The sequence below is a fragment of the Muntiacus reevesi genome, chromosome 3, assembly GCF_963930625.1.
Source record: "Muntiacus reevesi chromosome 3, mMunRee1.1, whole genome shotgun sequence".
NCBI lineage: Eukaryota > Metazoa > Chordata > Mammalia > Artiodactyla > Cervidae > Muntiacus > Muntiacus reevesi.
Window position 1 is genome coordinate 210,487,658 of NC_089251.1, and position 19,965 is coordinate 210,507,622.

At 40.0% G+C, this 19,965-nt stretch overlaps 1 protein-coding gene across 5 annotated transcripts in view; it reads right to left on the reverse strand.

Moving 5' to 3' along the window:
* Positions 1 to 1,858: 1,858 nt before the first annotated feature.
* Positions 1,859 to 19,965, reverse strand: part of ZRANB3 (zinc finger RANBP2-type containing 3) — a 264,527-nt gene continuing 246,420 nt past the window's right edge. For 3 of the 5 annotated variants that reach the window (XM_065931454.1, XM_065931453.1, XM_065931455.1), the window contains 4 exons: positions 9,515 to 9,625; positions 8,097 to 8,499; positions 5,097 to 5,228; positions 1,859 to 2,950 (listed from right to left, as the gene is read on the reverse strand). In XM_065931454.1, the coding sequence (XP_065787526.1) occupies positions 2,852 to 2,950; positions 5,097 to 5,228; positions 8,097 to 8,499; positions 9,515 to 9,625 (745 nt within the window). In that variant the 3' untranslated portion in view covers positions 1,859 to 2,851. The remainder of the gene's footprint in view (positions 2,951 to 5,096; positions 5,229 to 8,096; positions 8,500 to 9,514; positions 9,626 to 19,965) is intronic. The other 2 variants (XM_065931456.1, XM_065931457.1) reach the window with 1 other exon arrangement.

Here is a 19,965-nt window from a genome sequence, read left to right on the forward strand (position 1 = left end):
AGCAGGGGAAGAATTTACATTGGAGAAAGGCTTTTCATTAAGTGGTGCTAGAAAAACTACATGTAAGAGTGACATTTGAGCCCACTGTAACACCATACACAAAACTCAAAATGAACCAAAGACCTAAATGCAAGGCTAGATACTATAACATTCTTAGAGAAAACACAGAGCAATTTTTGATATAAATTGCAGCAGTATCTTTTTTGATCTACCTCCTAGGGTAATAACAATTAAAAATAGAACCTAATTAAACCTAAAATCTTTTGCATAGCATAGAGAAGTGAAAGTGAAAGTGAAGTCGCTCAGTCGTGTCCGACTCTTAGCGACCCCATGGACCGCAGCCTACCAGGCTCCTCCATCCATGGGATTTTCCAGGCAAGAGTACTGGAGTAGGGTGCCATTGCTTAAAAAAGGAAAAGACAACCCTCAGAATGGGAAAAAAAATATTTGCAAATGAAGCAACTGACAAGGGCTTAATCTCCACAATATACACACAGCTCATATAACTTGATGTTGAAAAAACAACCCAATCAAAAAATGGGCAGAAAAATGGTATGTTTGTTCTACTTTCTCAAGATTGCTCTGGCTATTGGTTCCATACACGTTTTAGGATTTTTTTTTTCTATTTCTTGGAAAATGCCACTGGAATTTTGATAGGGATGATTGCACTGAATCTATAGATTGCTTCAGGTAGTATGGCTATTTTAACTATTAACTTTTCTGATCCAGGAACATGGAATTTCTTCCATTTGTTTGTGTCTTCTTCAGTTTCTTTCACCAAAGACTTGTAGTTTCAGTGTACAAAGCTTTCATCTCCTTGCTTAAATATATCCTGAGTGAGTGAGTGAAAGTCATTCAGTTGTGTCCGACTCTTTGCAACCCTGTGGACTGTAGCCCACCAGGCTCCTTTGTTCATGGAGTCCTTCAGGCAAGAATATTCGAGTGAGTTGCCATTTCCTTCTCTGGGGATCTTCCCAATCTAAGGATTGAACCCAGGTCTCCTGCATTGTAGGCAGATTCTTTACCTTCTGAGCCACTAGGGAAGCCCTATTTATAATTTTTTTGATGCCCTTATAGCATTTTTACCTGGAATTTTGAAATCTGGCAAGGAGAGAAACGATCTTCATGGGTCATTTCGCCTCCAACTCTTATATAGTTCCCACACTGAGAATTTTCTTCCTGGAATTACCACTTTAGTTTGATCTAAAGAGCAAGCTCCACTCAAATCTGACCTGCTTAGACCAGTCTCACTTGCAAATATCTCATGCTGGAGGGAAAGTAGCATGCTGGCTTCTCAGCTCTCAACTGTGACGGATCCTTGGTTACCCTGGCAATGAGGCAGAAAACTGCAAAGAGCCTGATCAGCAAAGCAGAAAGAAGGCCAAAGAAAGTCCAACTAATTCTAAAAATGAACTGTAAAATTTGATCCCATACAAGGTGCTTCCCAGGTGGTGCAGGTAAAAAAATCTGCCTGCCAATGCAGCAGGCGCAAGAGACATGGGTCAGGAGACGTTTGATCCCTCGGTCAGGAAGCCCTGGAGAAACGGAATGGCAACTCAATCCAGTATTCTTGCCTGGAAAATTCCATGGACAGAGCAGCCTGGCAGGCTACAGTCCACAGGATCACAGAGAGTCAGACACGACTGAAAACACACGTTACATCATGTCAATGAAATATTGTAAACTTAAAAAAAACTCTGGAAGATTAATGATTGTATAATATTTATAAAAATATATGTTGTGAAATACCAGCTACTAATTAAAACTAAAGAGTACTCAAACTAATGTTACATCTAAACAGTATTTGCACACAGGCCTTTTGTGAATGTAGTTCTTCCTTGACTTTGTGAGTTCTGATGTATTGATTCTGATTCTCTCATGATTCTGACGTATTACCAGATTATGTCTTAGTTTCCTTTCATCATCACTCTTTTATGTCTATCGATTACATTTTAATGTTACCCTTGCACTTTTTAAATATTTATCTCCATCTGATCATACTTTAGAAAAAGTGTTTTATCATCATGATCCCTTTTAAAAGAGATTTCCGGAATACCCTTTTAATAAAATAGGACTTTAAAACCAGAAAATGATAACCTTGAGACAAAGAATGCTTTGACAGTAAGCCTAGTTTTATGCATTAAGACAAATTAAAAAATAAAGTTTAAATGACATTTTGTTTTTTTTAAAATATGTTTTAACAGTTACTTCAGCCAGAATCCCTGAATTGTCCACAAACACCATGGGTCCAGTTAGGTTATTTTCAAAAGCATCTTTTCAATAAAGACAACTGGCTAAGAAATAAAACAAAGACAACACTCAAAATACGCACCCCAGGTTCATTTTGGAGGCACTTAGTGAACAAGAATCTCTCTTGCATACTAAGCAAGGAGGTCATGATTGGTCTAGAATCCTGAATAATGATGATTTGCCTCCAAAATTTCCCTTATGGCTTTACAATGTTGCATTTGGGCATATAGCAGTCCATGACCAATACTAATTCAGAAGCATTTTTTAAGTAATTGAGAGTATATTTTTCAAAAGCAATCTATGCATAATACAGTGATTAAGGTATAGTCAGGGGAAATTGAAAGCTTAGCAAACCCTTACTGAAATATAATGGAGTCTGCATGATATCAAGAAGATCATAGAAATATTTAGTATTGTATTTCAGTTTGTTAAGTACTTCTAAAAAGTATTAACGCTAAAAGCATTTAACATGAAAAGGGAAGATGAATTCTTGATTTGTGTTTTGAAATTTTTCACTTTTAAAATATTAGACAAGCACAAAAAAATTTGATGACTTCTCCACATATAAACCATATGTCATTCATTTTAAAATGTTTATGCTTCATTTCTTTACCAAAAATCGTGTGATGTCTGATCCATGTTTTGATGCTAGAGATTGTCTTCTCACCTGGCTTCTTTCCTTGGCTTGACGGGCAGTTCTCTAAAAGTTAAAAAAAGTAATGCATGTATACACATGTTAGAATTAAAGTATCGGCTACAGCAACTCAAAAACTCTGTTAATTCTGAAAAAAAATATACATTATCACCACACTCGTGTACCAGTGCTTTGCCCTTAGTGGGGTTACTAAGCCAATAACTCTGAGGTCTAGGTGTGTGCAGGGCCTGCCCACCTCCTGTTCTCTGGGCTTAAAAGCCTGTCCCAACCTAACAGCCAAGCCAATGCAAAAAAAAACCAAAATGAGATAGAACAGAATTGGATTCTTTTGCTAATGTAAACATTTTTCATGAGACTCTGAAACGGTGATTACAGAAGAAGGTACAGCATTCTCTTTTGCTGTTTCTTAATTTTCTTACAGATCTTGACTGTGCTAACAGTTTGGACAGTTAAGAAATCAGATAACCTTTTGCCCAACTGAAGTCCATGTATGTGTGAAGTTATCCAGGTAGAAGGGGTAAGAAGAGGAAAAAAAGGTTAAAACTAAAACCAAAACAAAGCCCTTCTTATGACATGATCCTATTTATGTAAAACTTATTTACATAATTTTTACACAATAAAATTTGTGAATAAATTGAGGAATCTGAAATATTAAAAAGAGGCTAAGAAAGTGCTCCTATGATATGAATGCTGGCAAAGGATCTGAAAAATTCTCAAAATGTTGATTAGCATTTTTACAAATATCAGGGTCTTTAAAATAAAGCCTCTAGGTTAGCAATTTGAAAGCAATAAAAAATATGTTTCTGAAAAAGATTTTTTTCCCTCTTACCTAACCCATTTTGAAAAAATTACAAGTAAACAAAATAATTCTTCTTTCACCACAGTAGCAATACCAGTGCAGTTAAACATACACTTATCACCGCCAGGATCGAAGGAGCATACCTGAGTACAATCCTTTGGGAAACAGCATGGAGGGAATTCATCTCCTGCAGTCTCAAAACTTGACTCAAAATCTTAAAACTTGACTCAATGATTTTATAACTAAGAATCTATCTTAAGGAACAACCTCGAAATGTAAAAAATAGTTTGTATACAAAAAAACATGGTTGGCAGCATTGTGTATATGAACCAAAGAATGTAAATAACTTCAGTGTTCATCAGTATGGGAGAGGCGTAATTAACCACAGTAGAGATGTGTTCAATAGAATTATATGCAGCCATTTTAGATGATAAACACTGAATGCTTATCACGGGAACATGAGAAAATGCTTAAATTTTGCCATAAGTGGAAAAAAAAAGTTGGGTACAAAGTTGCATATTAAATGTATGCTGCTTTCTAAGATTATATCTTAACAGGTAGATCCTGCGACCTTTTACTGAACTACTTGTTAAAAATTCATCCTAGTTGACAGACCATATTATGTTATTCTTTTCATTTAGATTTAAGCACTAGGTAATTGCTCCAAGATGTACCAGGTTTCATATTTAGGTCAACAGTGTAACGCCTGTATGTGGAACTGAGTTGGTCCTGCTACTGCTAACTGCTACTGCTAAGTCACTTCAGTCGTGTCCTACTCTGTGGGACCCCATCCCTGGGATTCTCCAGGCAAGAACACTGAAGTGGGCTGCCATTTCCTTCTCCAATGCATAAAAGTGAAAAGTGAAAGTGAGGTCGCTCAGCCATGTCCGACTCTTCACGACCCCATGGACAGCAGCCTACCCGGCTCCTCCGTCCATGGGATTTTCCAGGCAAGAGTACTGGAGTGGGGTGCCATTGCCTTCTCCAGAGCTGGTCCTAGAGATAATTTATTCATGTTCTCAGATATCTCAGGACATATTTAGCTGCAGATGCAAACATATGCCACTGTCCCAATTCACTGAACTTCTAGTTTGAGGGTCTGGGTCTTCTCAAAACTGTGCAATACATAAGTTGTATTCATTTTCTTCTAGGTAGTGGTGAAAATTTCCTGGTCCTAGAATAAATCGAAAGGAAAGCAGTTTCTTTTTCATCTGTGACTGAGAACTTGCATAGACCTCAAGAAAAAACTCCAGTGGTAGGTAATGAAAAGAATAAAACACATGTCAGATCCCAGACCAGGAGACAGAGCCACCTGTGTAACCCTCCACACGTGTGTGCACAGTTTCCAATGAGCTGCCTTAGGATGGAGTCAGATGTGTCTGCGTCACTGACCTCTCTGTGGCAGACCGTGCAAAGGGTCTGCAGGTTGTCCAGGGAGCACTGCCCTCCCCCACCAGACACGGGCCGGATGTGGTCCACTTGCCAGAAGTGCCCTTCCCCTGGGCTTCTTATCATTTCATTAAGCTGTAATAAGAACACAGCATCAGCAATTTTCAACATACACTGTGGGAACTGCTGGTTCTGAATTGTGCCGTCATGTTTACACAGCAAAATCACAGGGCAAAATACATTAGGGTGGTTTTTTATAGCTTTTATTGTGAGTAGGAAAAACCCTCTAGGTTAGCAATTTGAAAGTAATAAAAAAATATGTCTCTGAAAAAGGTGTTCCCCCCCCCTTACCTAAACCCATTTTGAAAAAATTACAAACAAGTATAAAACACCAAGCCTCCTGACAGGCTGGGAAAAATCAGTTGCTTATGCACCTTTGAACTAATTTATATAGTTACGAAAACAAAACTGATAAAAAAAAAAAGATTAGAAATGGAAAACTTCTGAGTATTACTGAACTCAGCCTTTAATTGTTGACCTAAATGCATTTGTACCTGTACCAGTGATGTTTAATAGTGATCATCTAGAACTTTTGCGATTACCTGAGAACCTCCTAAGTTACATGGACTGGAATCAAATTTCTAGAACAAATCTCTGTAACTTGAATATTTAGAATAAACAAAGATATTCATTTAAAGTAGACACTACCTAGGCCAGTCCTTGTAGACATACTTTATATTTAACCAGTGATGACTGACATTTAATTGGTATTATTTTAGCATTTGATCTGAGGTCACAGTTCACAGCATAGCAGTGTAAATAGAGTGGTTTAAATGGGACAAAGATTAGTGTGAAAGTGGTTTTTGTTTCCTTGGTCTTGAACAAGGAAGACTCTATAATCAACTTCATGGCTGCTGGCCATGGGAATCTGTGACACATCTCTGAAGTGCTTTAGGAAAGTTGTCAGGCCCACAGACAGCATGGGGACCTTAACAGTGTCTGGCCCGAGAGCGCAGCCCTAGGAGGCAGCAGACTGAAGCAGTAAATGGTCTGCCTGAACTCCACTGTGGATGGGCTGACTTTCTCTCTTCTATACTGAACTTCCCGTCTTCGGTTAGAGGATATATATTGATTTTTATTTTTGAGGTTGGCATTGTTAGAGGCAATGTCATATGGCAGCCTTGTGCATAAAGCAAGTGGCATACTCTCAGGGAAAAAACACCCATTTTGGTCGTCTCGTTTGTAACCAAATCTTTTGTGCTGAGCAGTCTCCACTGTGACATTTTGTGATCCAGAAGGTGCTTCTTTATTCTTCCCAAGAATTCGAAATCACTTGGGGCCAGCTTTCTATGTTCTAAAGTCACCTCTAGAAAGAAGCACCCCTCTCCCCCTGGTCAACCCCATCTGTGCCCTGGGCACTGCTTATTCTCTAAGCGCGCCTCTTCTAGATGTATGCTACATTACTTCTGCATTCTTGCACAGACTGCCTTCCAGATGTCCATGAGTCATTTTTTTGTGTGTCTTCTGGAAGTCTCCACATGGAGGCAGCAGACAGTAGCTGGAGTCTGGCTGATGTCTCTGGGATGGGTGTCACACGCCACTCACCAACTAGACTAGAAGATCTTTCAAGAACTCTGGATAACGTTAGGGGAATAGTATATTTCCCTACCTCTGAAAGTCATGCTACTTTACCTTTGCAGAAATGCTTATTAGTTAATTCAGCAATACTAAGTAAATAAAACTGTAAGATTTTTGCTGGAATTTATCCAATATTTTTGTAGAGTCATTTTTAAAAATGAAGCATACTACAAATTTATACATTTTGCTCTAGTTTGAAGTTTAGAGGTGCTTGGATCACAACACTGGAAACCCAACTGAGTTTTGGGAGTCAAAGTGATACTGCGAATACTGTGTTGGGAAGAGTATTTTATCATAAATTACATTTTACAGTGGAATAAACAAATATGTTTCCTTTGCATTGTAATGAACTACATTTTAGGGATTATCTGTTTACCCCTTGTCACTCAATATTAACATCATGGAAAGTGGAATGACCAGACCCTAAGTGCCTCTCAGTGCAATGCACCATCTGTTAAGATCTCTTCCCAAAATAATCTAATGAGAATCTAGTTAGGGACTTCCCTGGTGGTTCAGTGGTTAAGACTGCCTTCCAGTGCAGGGGGTACAGGTTCGATTCCTGGTGGGGGAGCTAAGAACCCACATGCCTTGAGGCCAAAGAACCGAAACATAAAACATAAACAATACTGTAACAAATTCAATAAAGACTTTAAAAATGGTCACATTAAAAAATGTTGAAAAAAAAGAATCTAATTAAACTTCTAGATCTTATAACCATTATCCAGTAAGTCAGGGAGATAGAGAAACATGTCAAACAACATCATGAGGATACAGGTCCAGAATGTGGACCACACACAAATCCAGAATGTGGGAGATCCCCACAGGCAAATGATCCAGTTTCTTTAACAATCAGTGGAGTAAAAAAAGGAAAGGGGTTATATTACAGATTAAAAGAAACATAAGAGGTATAATGACCAAATGCAATGTGCAGGTCATATTTTGATCCTAATTTGAACAAAGCAATTGCAAGACATTTTTGAGACCATCTGGGAAACCAATAATTATGTTGGGTGTGATCATGGATATTGGGCTATGCGTTTATATTTAAAAGAGAAAGACAAAGGCGAGGGAGAAAGAAAGTCTTCATCTGTGAAAGGTACATAATGAAAGTATCTAAGGGTGAAATGAAATGCTGTCTGAGATCCACTTTAAAATAATTCCAGGAGAGAAAAAGAATCGAAGTGAAGGAGACATGAAAATGAATAGCAAAATGTTGGTAAAGTCAGGTGACAGGTGTGTGGGTTCATTATTCTGCTTTTGTAAATGTATCTGAAAGTTCTCATATTAAAAAGGTTTTAAGAGGAAAGTGAGTCAATGTTCATCACAGTGCAATGCTGTCTCTATCAGTCAGTGATTAAAATTTACCTGTTCCAATGGGAGCTTTGAGGTCCAGGTAGCATCCAGAAGACCCTTCCTCTGACTTTTAGGGGCATCTCTCAGACGTAAAAAGAGTTCTTGTGCATTCAGATTACACAGCTGACACACACCATGTTCAATTTCAAATACTTTGGCTCGCAGGTAACTATTATTAGATCGAATCCAAAACTCCTCCTGACATTTCAGAGAACAGAACCGTGAATCCCAAGCATCTGCTTTACGCTCTTGCTTAGTTTGGCAAGTGGGCTGCTGACAGAGAAGGCAAAGTGGATTTCCTTCGTTATCCACAGCCTGCAAATAGCCTTTGGATGTAGAAGCCTTCAGAGTGAGATCACTGTGGGCTGTGCAGGCATTTAGAAATGGGACACTTTCTCCATCTTCAAGAAATTCTCTAGAAGGGGCAAAACATTGAATAGGTAATTAATGAAGGCTTACTCTATTTTAAATCATTGTTACTTCATTTAAAGGTCTTCAAAGTTTCTGTGCTGACAAACAGTAAACATAGGGCATGCAGATTCTGTGATTCACTGGGGAAATGAAATATTAATAGCTGTAGTCAGCACTCTGTTACACACCAAGGAAAAGAAAGAATGGTGTGTTCAGAAAAATTAATTTGAATACAAACACGCTGCCTCTCTTTGTAACTTAGATGTCTTCAAGTTACACAGACTCTGAGGCATCTGGAGAAGATGGAAAATAAAAAGTTAGAAAATGCTTCTTCAGTCTGGGAAAAGACAGGCTACCCTGCTCACTCAATGTGTTGGGTCACACACTTCATTAGGACCAGGAGACCATTACCAAGACTTCCGTGAACATCTGAATATTGCTGGCCTTCAGGAGACAGACTGTTCACATCCATTCGGTGGCAGAACCAGGGAACCAACAGTGCTGATAGGAATTAGAATGGGAGACTTGCTACATACGTGCCTCCTTACAGGTAAACTCGGAGTTGATAGAATTAAAATTAGAGATGAAACATGGCAGGACATAAGCTCACTTTGTTAAACTAAAGGAAAAGGGACATTACTTAAGAATGTTGAAAAGTCCTGCATGGGAGTTAGAATAGTTACCTTGCTGTTAGAAGCGTTAAAAGAAACTTTTTATGATAGAAGGAACTCAAGACTGAGGGACAGAGCCCAGATTGGACCTCAGTACTAGTATCTGGCAGCCTGGGACAGGTCACATAACCCACTTGGCCTCAGGTACCTTCTTGATCTCTAATTTCTAAGATAAGGGCATCAGGAGCCTCACAGCGTTGCTAGGACAGAGGAGCTATTACATTGTGAAAGCTTTTTGTAACGTGTAAAGTGGTCACACAGAGGTAAATTATTGTTATAGAAATGAATACATTCATTTAAAGAAAGAGCCTTAGTAACACTATGCCTAAGAAGTAAAAAACCTCTTACTTTGTAGAAGGGTTCCCTGGCCTGGGCCCCTTTGTGATCAGTCGGACATGGCCTCCGTCATTCTTCACCTTGTCCATCGAGGCTGCAGCAACATCTTCTTTCGTTATATATCTGAAACAAATACATGTGAAGTGGATATCCTTTGAGAGTTTCTCTATTTCATGTTCACATTGCTCCTTGCAAAAGCAGTAGGAGAAAAAGGAATATATAAGTCTATTCATCATGCTAATACTTAAATTAGAGAATGGAATTTTCTTCCTCTACATTGGTCTCCATGTGTGGTAAACACATCTCTCTGTGTCAAATAAGTTTTCTGAAGATTTATTTTTCTAAGAAATTCAAGAGTCAGTCAATATCCTTTGGACCAATTTTCACTCAAGGGAGAAAAGGAGTGGGTGTGGGAATAAGAAATGATCAAATTCATGTGCCACTGCTTGCCAAGCCATGCAGAACATCTCTAACTGCATTTTTACCTCCCTCTTGGCCTCTCTTCAAGGCTCCTCATATCACCTTAATCAGTTATAATAGTGTATCATCGTATTTGGATAAAGTTATTCTCTTTAATTAATCGCATTGTGTATAATCTCAAGGTTGCTTCCATTATTATCAGCTCATACAGGGTTTATGGAATCCTCCACTGAAATAAAGCCATTTTTGATGAGGGATTCAGAATCTTGTTACACAACACTATCAATACCACATAATGGTTTAGGGACTGGAAGGAGAGAGGAAAGTTACTTCAATTACAGGTGATGGGGGATTTTAAGTAGGTGAAATGCAATTACCCAATTAATTCCTTCTAATTAGCATGGCCTACTTTCTTGAGTGGTTTACACTTTTCTTTAAAAATTGCAGTTTTCTTTAAAAATTACTCTAACATGCATTTCTTCATATTCTCAAATACTTTATTTGGTAACTTGACAATAAAACCAAAGTTAAATCACAATGGAATTGTGCAGTTTATAGGTACAATTTCTTAAATTGCTTTTATATTGTTAAAGTATATTTAATAATTAACAGATTCCCTTTCTATAAAGTATGGTATTTTTGATTAGGTGATACAAATGCATATTTCAGAATTTTAAAGGCACACACTGCTGTATGTGGTGAATAATAAGACTCCCTTGCATTCCCATCATTTTCTCCCCACTTCTCCAAACTACATCTTTTGCCAGTTTTCAATACATCCTTTTAGAAACAGTTCATTTTTTCTTTGTAAAGGTGTATAACTTTAATATGGGGGCTTCCCTGATGGCTGAGTGGTAAAGAATCCACCTGCAATGCAGGAGACACAGGAGACATGGGTTCAATCCCCGGGTCGGGAAGATTCCCTGGAGGAGGAAATAGCAACCCACTCCAGTATTCTTAGAAAATGCCATGGACAGAGGAGTCTGGTAGGCTATAGTCCATGGGGTCACAAAGAGTTGAATACGACTGAGCACAGGAGTGTGCAAACCTTTAATTTATTTCTCTATATTTTTATGGTCATATAATTCACATATCATAAAATTTACCATTTAAGGTTTATAATTCAGTGCATTTCAGTATATTCATATCGTGAATATCTAATGACATCTAATAACATCATGATCATCTAATGACGTCTAATAATATCATGACTATCTAATTCCAGAACATTTTTATAAACCCAGAAAGAAACCCACAGTCATTAGCAGTCACTCTCCATTACATTTTTTTATTTTTAAAAACAAAAATAAATAAATGGGACCTGACTAAACTTGAAAGCTTTTGCATGACAAAGGAAACCATAAGATGAAAAGACAACCCTCAGAATGGGAGAAAATATTTGCAAACCAAGCAACCAACAAGGGGATTAATTTCCAAAATACACAAACAGCTCGTGCAGCATAGTATCAAGAAAAAACAAACAGCCCAATCAAAAATGGGCATAAGACCTACATAGGCATTTCTCCAAAGAACACGTACAGATGGCCAAGAGGCACATGAAAAGATGCTCAACATCACTAATAATCAGAGAAATGCAAATCAAAACTACAATGAGATACCATCTCACACTGATCAATGGTGTTTATCAAAAAATCTACAACAATAAATGCTGGAGAGGGTATGGAGAAAAGGGAACCCTCCTACACTATTGGTGGGAATGTGGAGAACAGTGTGGAGGCTCCTTTAAAAAAAAAAAAATAGAACTACCATATGACCCCAGCAATCCCATTCTTGGACATATACTGGGAGAAAACCATATCTCCAAAAGATACATATATCCCAATGTTTATTGGAGCACTATTTACAATGGCCAGGACATGAAAGCAACCTAAATGTCTATCAACAGAGGAATGAATAAGAGGATGTGGTACATATATACAATGGAGTATTCAGTTCAGTTGCTCAGTCGTGTCCAACTCTGTGACCCCATGAATCGCAGCATGCCAGGCTACCTGTCCATCACCAACTCCCGGAGTTTACTCAAAGTCATTCATGTCCATCAAGTCGGTGATGCCATCCAGCCATCTCATCCTCTGTCGTCCCCTTCTCCTCCTGCCCCCAATCCCTCCCAGCATCACGGTCTTTTCCAATGAGTCAACTCTTCGCATGAGGTGCCCAAAGTATTGGAGTTTTAGCTTCAGCATCAGTCCTTCCAACAAACACCCAGGACTGATATCCTTTAGGATGGACTGGTTGGATCTCCTTGCAGTCCAAGGGACTCTCAAGCGTCTTCTCCAACACCACAGTTCAAAAGCATCAATTTTTTGGTGCTCAGCTTTCTCCACAGTCCAACTCTCACATCCATACATGACCACTGGAAAAACCAAAGCCTTGACTAGATGGACCTTTGTTGGCAAAGTAATGTCTCTGCTTTTTAATATGCTATCTAGGTTGGTCATAACTTTCCTTCCAAGGAGTAAGAGTCTTTTGATTTCATGGCTGCAATCACCATCTGCAGTGATTTTGGAGCCCCCAAAAATAAAGTCTGACACTGTTTCCACTGTCTCCCCATCTATTTCCCATGAGGTGATGGGACCAGATGCCATGATCTTAGTTTTCTGAATGTTGAGCTTTAAGCCAACTTTTTCACTCTCCTCTTTCACTTTCATCAAGAGGCTTTTTAGTTCCTCTTCACTCTCTGCCATAAGGGTGGTGTCATCTGCATATCTGAGGTTATTGATATTTCTCCTGGCAATCTTGATCCCAGCTTGTGCTTCTTCCAGCCCAGCGTTTCTCATGATGTACTCTGCATATAAGTTAAATAAGCAGGGTGACAATATACAGCCTTGACGTACTCCTTTTCCCATTTGGAACCAGTCTGTTGGTCCATGTCCAGTTCTAACTGTTGCTTCCTGACCTGCATATAGGTTTCTCAAGAGGTGGGTCAGGTGGTCTGGTATTCCCATCTCTTTCAAAATTTTCCACAGTTTATTGTGATCCACACAGTCAAAGGCTTTGGCATAGTCAATAAAGCAGAAATAGATGTTTTTCTGGAACTCTCTTGCTTTTTCGATGATCCAGTGGAAGATGGCAATTTGATCTCTGGTTCCTCGGCCTTTTCTAAAACCAGCTTTAACATCTGGAAGTTCATGGTTCACGTATTTTATCTACTACTGCGGATAGGAATCTCTTAGAAGAAATGGAGTAGCCATCATGGTCAACAAAAGAGTCCAAAATGCAATACTTGGATGCAATCTCAAAAATGACAGAATAATCTCTGTTCGTTTCCAAGGCAAACCATTCAATATCACGGTAATCCAAGCCTATGCCTCAACCAGTAACGCTGAAGAAGCTGAAGTTGAACAGTTCTATGAAGACTTACAAGACCTTTTAGAACTAACACCCAAAAAAGATGTCCTTTTCATTATAGGGGACTGGAATGCAAAAGTAGGAAGTCAAGAAACACCTGGAGTAACAAGCAAATTTGGCCTTGGAGTATATGGAATGAAGCAGGGCAAAGGCTAATAGAGTTTTGCCAAGAGAACGCACTGGTCATAGCAAACACCCTCTTCCAACAACACAAGAGAAGACTCTACACATGGACATCACCAGATGGTCAACACTGAAATCAGATTGATTATAGTCTTTGCAGCTAAAGATGGAGAAGCTCTATACAGTCAGCAAAAACAAGACCAGGAGCTGACTGTGGCTCAGATCATGAATAATGGGAGTATTTCTTAACCATAAAAAGGAAAAAGCCTGCCATTTGCAGACATAGATGGACCAAGAGACTGTCATACTAAGTGAAATAAGTCAGAAAAAGAAATACCATATATAAATGCATATATGTGGAATCTAGGAAAATGGACAGATGAACCTATTTGCAAAGCAGAAATACAGACACAGATGTAGACAACAAACATGGACACCAAGGGAGTGGGAAAGGGGGTGGGATAAGTTGGGAGATTGGGACAGACATATATATACTATTGATACTATGTATAATGTAGATAACTAATGAGAACCTTCCATACAGCACAGAGAACTCTACTCAATGCTCTGTGGTGACCTAAGTGGGAAAAAAGAGAGGCTATATGTATATGTATGAATATAACTGACTGACTTTGCTTACAGCAGAAACACAACATTGTAAAGTAGCTACAGTCTAATAAAAATTAAAGAAAAACTAAAGGTAGAATAATGTACACTAATCTCCACCTTGCTCTTTTTGCCTAAAGGTACATTCTTGGAGATCTTCCCATATTAGCACACAGAAGATCGCTCTATACTTTTAATGGTTTCATGTTATTTCATTATCTAACTAGTCTCTGATTAATGCCCATTTAGGTTGTTCTAGACTCTGCTATCCCAAATAATGCTGTAATATACAGTCCTATCTCAAATATCCCTATTTTCGATATAAGAACTGTCTGTAGAATAAATTCCCTGAAGCAGACGTGCCAAGTCAAAGACGCTGGGTGCTCTGAGTTTGGATAGAGTCTGACACATTGTTCTCTCTGGTTGGTACCAACTTATATAGTGCTCAGTTGCGCCTGACTCTGTGACCTCCTGTAGTCTGCCAGGCTCCTCTGACCTCTTGCCTCTAAAAATTCCTCTAAGGAGTTTTCCAGCAAGAATACTGGAGTGGGTTGCCATGCCCTCCTCCAGGGGATCTTCTTGAGCCAGGGATCGAACCTGCATCTCCTGCATTGGCAGGTGGATCTTTCACCACTGAGCCACCTGGGAGGCCCTGCCAATTGACAGACCCCGCCAGCAGTGGGTGAGAGTCCCGTACACTTTCATACACAAGGCATTGCAGTTAAAAACGTCTCTGCTAACGGTGACTGGTCTGTTGTTACAGCTTTAAATTTGAATTTCTCCTATTAAGAGGAGTGATGACTATCTTTTCACATGTTTGCATTTCTACTTGTGTGTCTTTTTTGAAGCAAAAAGTAATCAGAGTGAATTCTTTTAGTATTATTTAACTTGCCCTTTACCTCCTAAATTCCTCCTACACACACACACACACACACCATTTCTTCAGTCATTTTATTCCTTCCACAAAACCATTTTGCTAAAGTATTCCAGAAGATTCTAAATGAACTTAAAAGCTTCCTAGCTTTGAGGGGCAATGAGATATTAAGCCTTGCCTATGGTATTATTCAATGTTTAAAAGCTTAGAAAATTCGGTAACTTTAAAAGATGCAGAGAAATTTATTCAGAGATTTAAGAACTGAAAATAACCTTTGGCTTCTCTATGAGACGTTTAAGTACAAATGTTTGGAAACTACAAGAAACAGATCAACCAGCCTCACAGTGGGTTGTTGACAACTTTTCAAACGTAGTTGTGTTACCAATATTTAATTTTCCATTGAGGTCTGCTAAGTTCATAAGCATACCAACTCTCAAACGGATTATGGTGAATCCCAATTTTGACAAAGAGTGAAGGAAGAATGTTGTTTCCTGAAGTAATTCTGGGATGAGGATGGTGTGGAAGATGGACCATGGCAGTTTTGCAATAAGAGAGGAGTGAGTTGGAAAGTGGCCTGCACCAATGAGAACAGTGCTGGGCTCAAGATACAGCTATGGCTATATGATAAAAAGTTGGCATTCTAAACCCATAGGTTTCCAACTGAATCAGGCCTGCCCTCCAACAAGTGGGAACTCACTTAGGAACCTAAACAATGGCTGGTGATATTGGCTTTAGGAGTGAGTTGCTCAAAAGCTGACTGCAACCTCTGAGCTTGGGTGTAGCCTGCAAACGAGTGGACAAATAATCACACCGGGAGATCTAGTTATTGCTTTTGGGAGAATTCCCCCAAATTAATATATCTTTGTCTTCATTCTGAGGCTAGTCCATCTTTTCAGAGATGACTCCTCTAATTTCTTGCCTACTCTAAATTAAAATATGGCTGTTGGTGTGGCAGCTGAGCCAATAGAGGGATCTAGGGAGTGTAGTTTCTAGCGTAACACTTCTCTCTTTGTCTCCACTAAGCCTCTTGTTTCCAAGACGGGTGCCTCTCTGGTATAGTTTCTCTGGAAAGAAAACTATATTTTCTTGAGCTCCAAAATCACTGTGGATGGGGACTGCAGCCACAAAAGTAAAAGACGCTTGCTCTTGGGAAGAAAAGCTATGTCAAACCTAGACAGCGTATTAAAAAGCAGAGATCTCACTTTGCCCACAAAGGTTTGTATAGTCAAAGTTATGGTTTTTCAAGTAGTTATGAAGGGATGTGAGAGTCGGATTATAAAGAAGGCTGAATGCCAAGGAATTGATGTTTTTGAATTGTGGTGTTGGACAAGACTCTTGAGAGTCCTTTGGTCTGCAGAGAGATCAAACCAGTCAATTGTGAAGGAAATCAACCCTGAATATTCATTGGAAGGACTGATGCTGAAGCTGAAGCTCCAACACTTTAGCCACCTGATGTGAAGAGCTGCCTCATTGGAATAAACTCTGATGCTGGGAAAGATTGAGGGCAAGAGGAGAAGGGGGCAACAGAGGATGAGATGGTTGGATGGCATCACTGCCTCAATGGACAAAATTTGAGCCAACTCTGGGAGACAGTGAAGGACAGGGAAGCCTGGCATGCTGCAGTCCATGGGGTTGCAAAGAGTCGGACATGACTTAGCAACTGAACAACAACAGAAGGTAAACTGGCAGGATGATGAGAGGGTAAGGCATCTGTTGCCCATACAGACTTCCAATTCAGTGCTGTTGTCTTGCCCCTTTCACACCTGCTTTCAGAGAGACACACTTCAGTTCACTGTGACTGCGGTTCTACAGCCAGAATCAGCATGCTTCCTCTATCATCACTCTCTGCAGAAGCACATGTTTCATTTTCCTGGCTCTGCTAAGTCCATGTCCCTGGAGCCCTCTCTCCCCCCACCTCTCTCTCATTAGTGACCAAGGTCTTTGGATCTACCTCTTCAATACCTCTCCTCATTCTCTCTCCTCCATTCCCATTTCTAATGCCTCAGTATAAGCCCCTATCTTTTTTTTCCAGGTCAACTGTAATTTAAACATATCTCTGTCTAGGAGTCCCATCTCCTGATATTCAATTGAACACTCACCCAGGTAATGTTGCAAAGGGATTTTGCAGATGTAATTAAGGTTACTAATCAGGTGACCTTAAGAAAGGGAGCAATTCCAAAAAACAAAACAAAACAGAAAGGGATTAATTCCAAGCATGAGAAGTATTTGACACATCATTGCTGATTCTGAGACATAGGGACCTATGTGCTAGAACTAAAAAAAAGTCTCTAGAAGCAAAAGGTGGCCCCCCTGTCAATGGTCAGCAAGGAAACCAAAGTCCTACAGCCAGAAGAAACTGAATTCAGTCAACAACCTGAATAAATGTGGAAATGTATCCTTCCCAGACTATCATTAAGAACCTAGCCAGCTAGTATCTTTTTTCAGTCTATAAAATCCAGGGCAGAGAAACAAGTAGGGTCAACTCAGGCTCCTGACTTAAAAAATTGAGAGATAATAAATTCCTGTTATTTTCAGCTGCTAAGTTTGGGGTAATTTGTCAGGGCAGCAACCGGAAGCTAATGCCACCTGTCTCCCACTTCAAGTCTTGCCCTTTCAGTCTAATCTTTCAACTGGGGACAGGGGGAGCTCTTAAAAAATACAAATCTGACTACTTACTCCATTGCTTCTTAACACAGCTCTATCTTTAATAGATCACCTATATATAATATTTATAAATAATACTGTGTATCTGACTTAGGCTTGCACTGATTTTATGACTTTTGCTTTTACACCCTGACCAGCTGTCTTTCTTAGGTGGTGCTTCCATGTCTGCTGGAGAAGAAATAATAGGATGTGTTAGAAGTGGCTGGAATGAGCTGTAAATTCAGTTAAGAAGGGAATTATGATTGTGTAAAGAGAAGACCAGTACTTCAACTAAGACTATGGTTACAAAAATGAAAAGGAGAGGGCTGGAGGAAGTATTGAGAAAAACAAAATAGGTGTGTTTTTTGTTATCTGTGTGTAGGTATGTGTGTGTATGTATATTTTTATATAAAGTAATACATAGGCATGGGAAAAGCCAACCAGTACAAAAGAGTTGAGGCAAGAGTCCAAAACTGGCAGCTCATGGATAAATCCAACTAGTTGAAGGGCTTTACGTGACTCATACAGTGTTTAATTTTTAAATCTAGATTTGTGTGACATTAGGTAGGTTATTCGGAGAAGGCAATGGCACCCCACTCCAGTACTCTTGCCTGGAAAATCCCATGGATGGAGGAGCCTGGTAGGCTGCAGTCCATGGGGTCGCGAAGAGTCAGACATGACTGAGCGACTTCACTTTCACTTTTCACTTTTATGCATTGGAGAAGGAAATGGCAACCCACTCCAGTGTTCTTGCCTGGAGAATCCCAGGGATGGGGTCGCAGAGTCGGACACGACTGAAGTGACTTAGCAGATAGGTTATTACTTTCTAATTTGCTATAGTTTTACCCCCTACTCCATCCTTTTCTAGTTTTATACCTGACCTCCTTCATTCATGTATGGTTCCTTGCTTTATTTTTAGTCACATGAGTCTATAATCTCAACAGGAAGTATAAAGTCCCTACAGTCTCCATAAATCCCCTAATCATATGGTCCAGAGTCAGCAGTGGCACCAGTGACGTTGTGAAACAGCTAACTGTTTGGAAGAGTGGCCCTGTTCACTGCAGGATTTTTGGTAGTACCCCAGGCCTCAACCCAATAGATGGTTGCAGCTGTATCCCCTAATTGTGACAATCTAAAAAATGACCCCCAAGATTGCAACCACAGAAGAAACTGCCTCCAGCTGAGAACCATGTATTAGAAAAACCTCTGATAGCAGTTCCTAAGCTATCTTTCCCGACACTATGTCACTAATAGCAATTACATATATTTGTGTCTCCATCCTTTTTTTTTTTTAAAGGCTTCCCAAGTGACACCAGTGGTAAAGAATCTGCCTGCCAATGCAGGAGATGTGGGAGATGTGCGTTCAACCCCTGGGTCGGGAAGATCCTCTGGAGGAGGGCATGGCAGCCTACTCCAGTATTCTTGCCTGGGAAATTCCATGGGCAGAAGAGCACAGTGAGCTTTGCAGCCCATGTGGCTGCAAAGAGTTAGACAAGACTGAGTAACTGAACACAACAACCTTTTAATACACCTATTTTTACCCTTAACGATTTTCCGTGTTCTCACATACGATATTTTGAGACAGCAGAAGAGGTCTTCACAGCATGAGGACTTAATGTACTTAGGCAACTGTATTGGATACAGTTCATGGATTTTTGTCACCCATGTGCATGGAAAAAGCTAGAGATGATAAAAATGCTGGATGTGAGGATGAAGAGAAATTACAGGTATATGGAGATGGCAAGAGCTAAAGAAAGGGCCTCTTCTGCCAATCATGCTGCTTGGTTCGGTGCTTTGTGATCTCTTCCGAAACGAGAGCTGGGCTATAGAACAGCCGCCCGCTTTTCCTCAGTATCTTTGCTTCATGCTGACAAAGAGTCTGCAGAGACTGGGGATCTCAGATCACACAAGGGGATGTCTCTGTGAGGCAAAGATGCTGCTGCTGCTGCTGAGAAAAGAAAGGGAGCGTGGAGAGATTTGAAAGGCACCTGTCATGATGAAGGTGAAACCTTTCCTATTACTGTGCTTCCAACCATGGGCATGCTAACTGCCACCTTCCCCTAGTAGGGGCTTCCCACGTGGCGCAGTGGTAAAGAACCTGCCTGTCAATGCAGGAGACACAAGAGACACGGGTTCGATTCCTGGGTTGGGAAGATCCCCTGGAGGAGGAAATGGCAACCCACTCCAGTATTCTTGCCTGGAAAATCCCATGGACAGAGAAGCCTGGTGGGCTACAGTCTGTGGGGTCACAAACAGTCGGATGCAACTGAGCACACATGCACAGCCTACTTGGGCGGTGGTACATCAAACAGAAGCAGCTGCCGCGCTGTGTCACACCCAAGATTCACGTCCCAAGAGCACGATCAACCTGTGAGTCTGGCCTCTCTCTTGATGAGCGGGACTCATAGTGAGCAAGATCCAGACACTT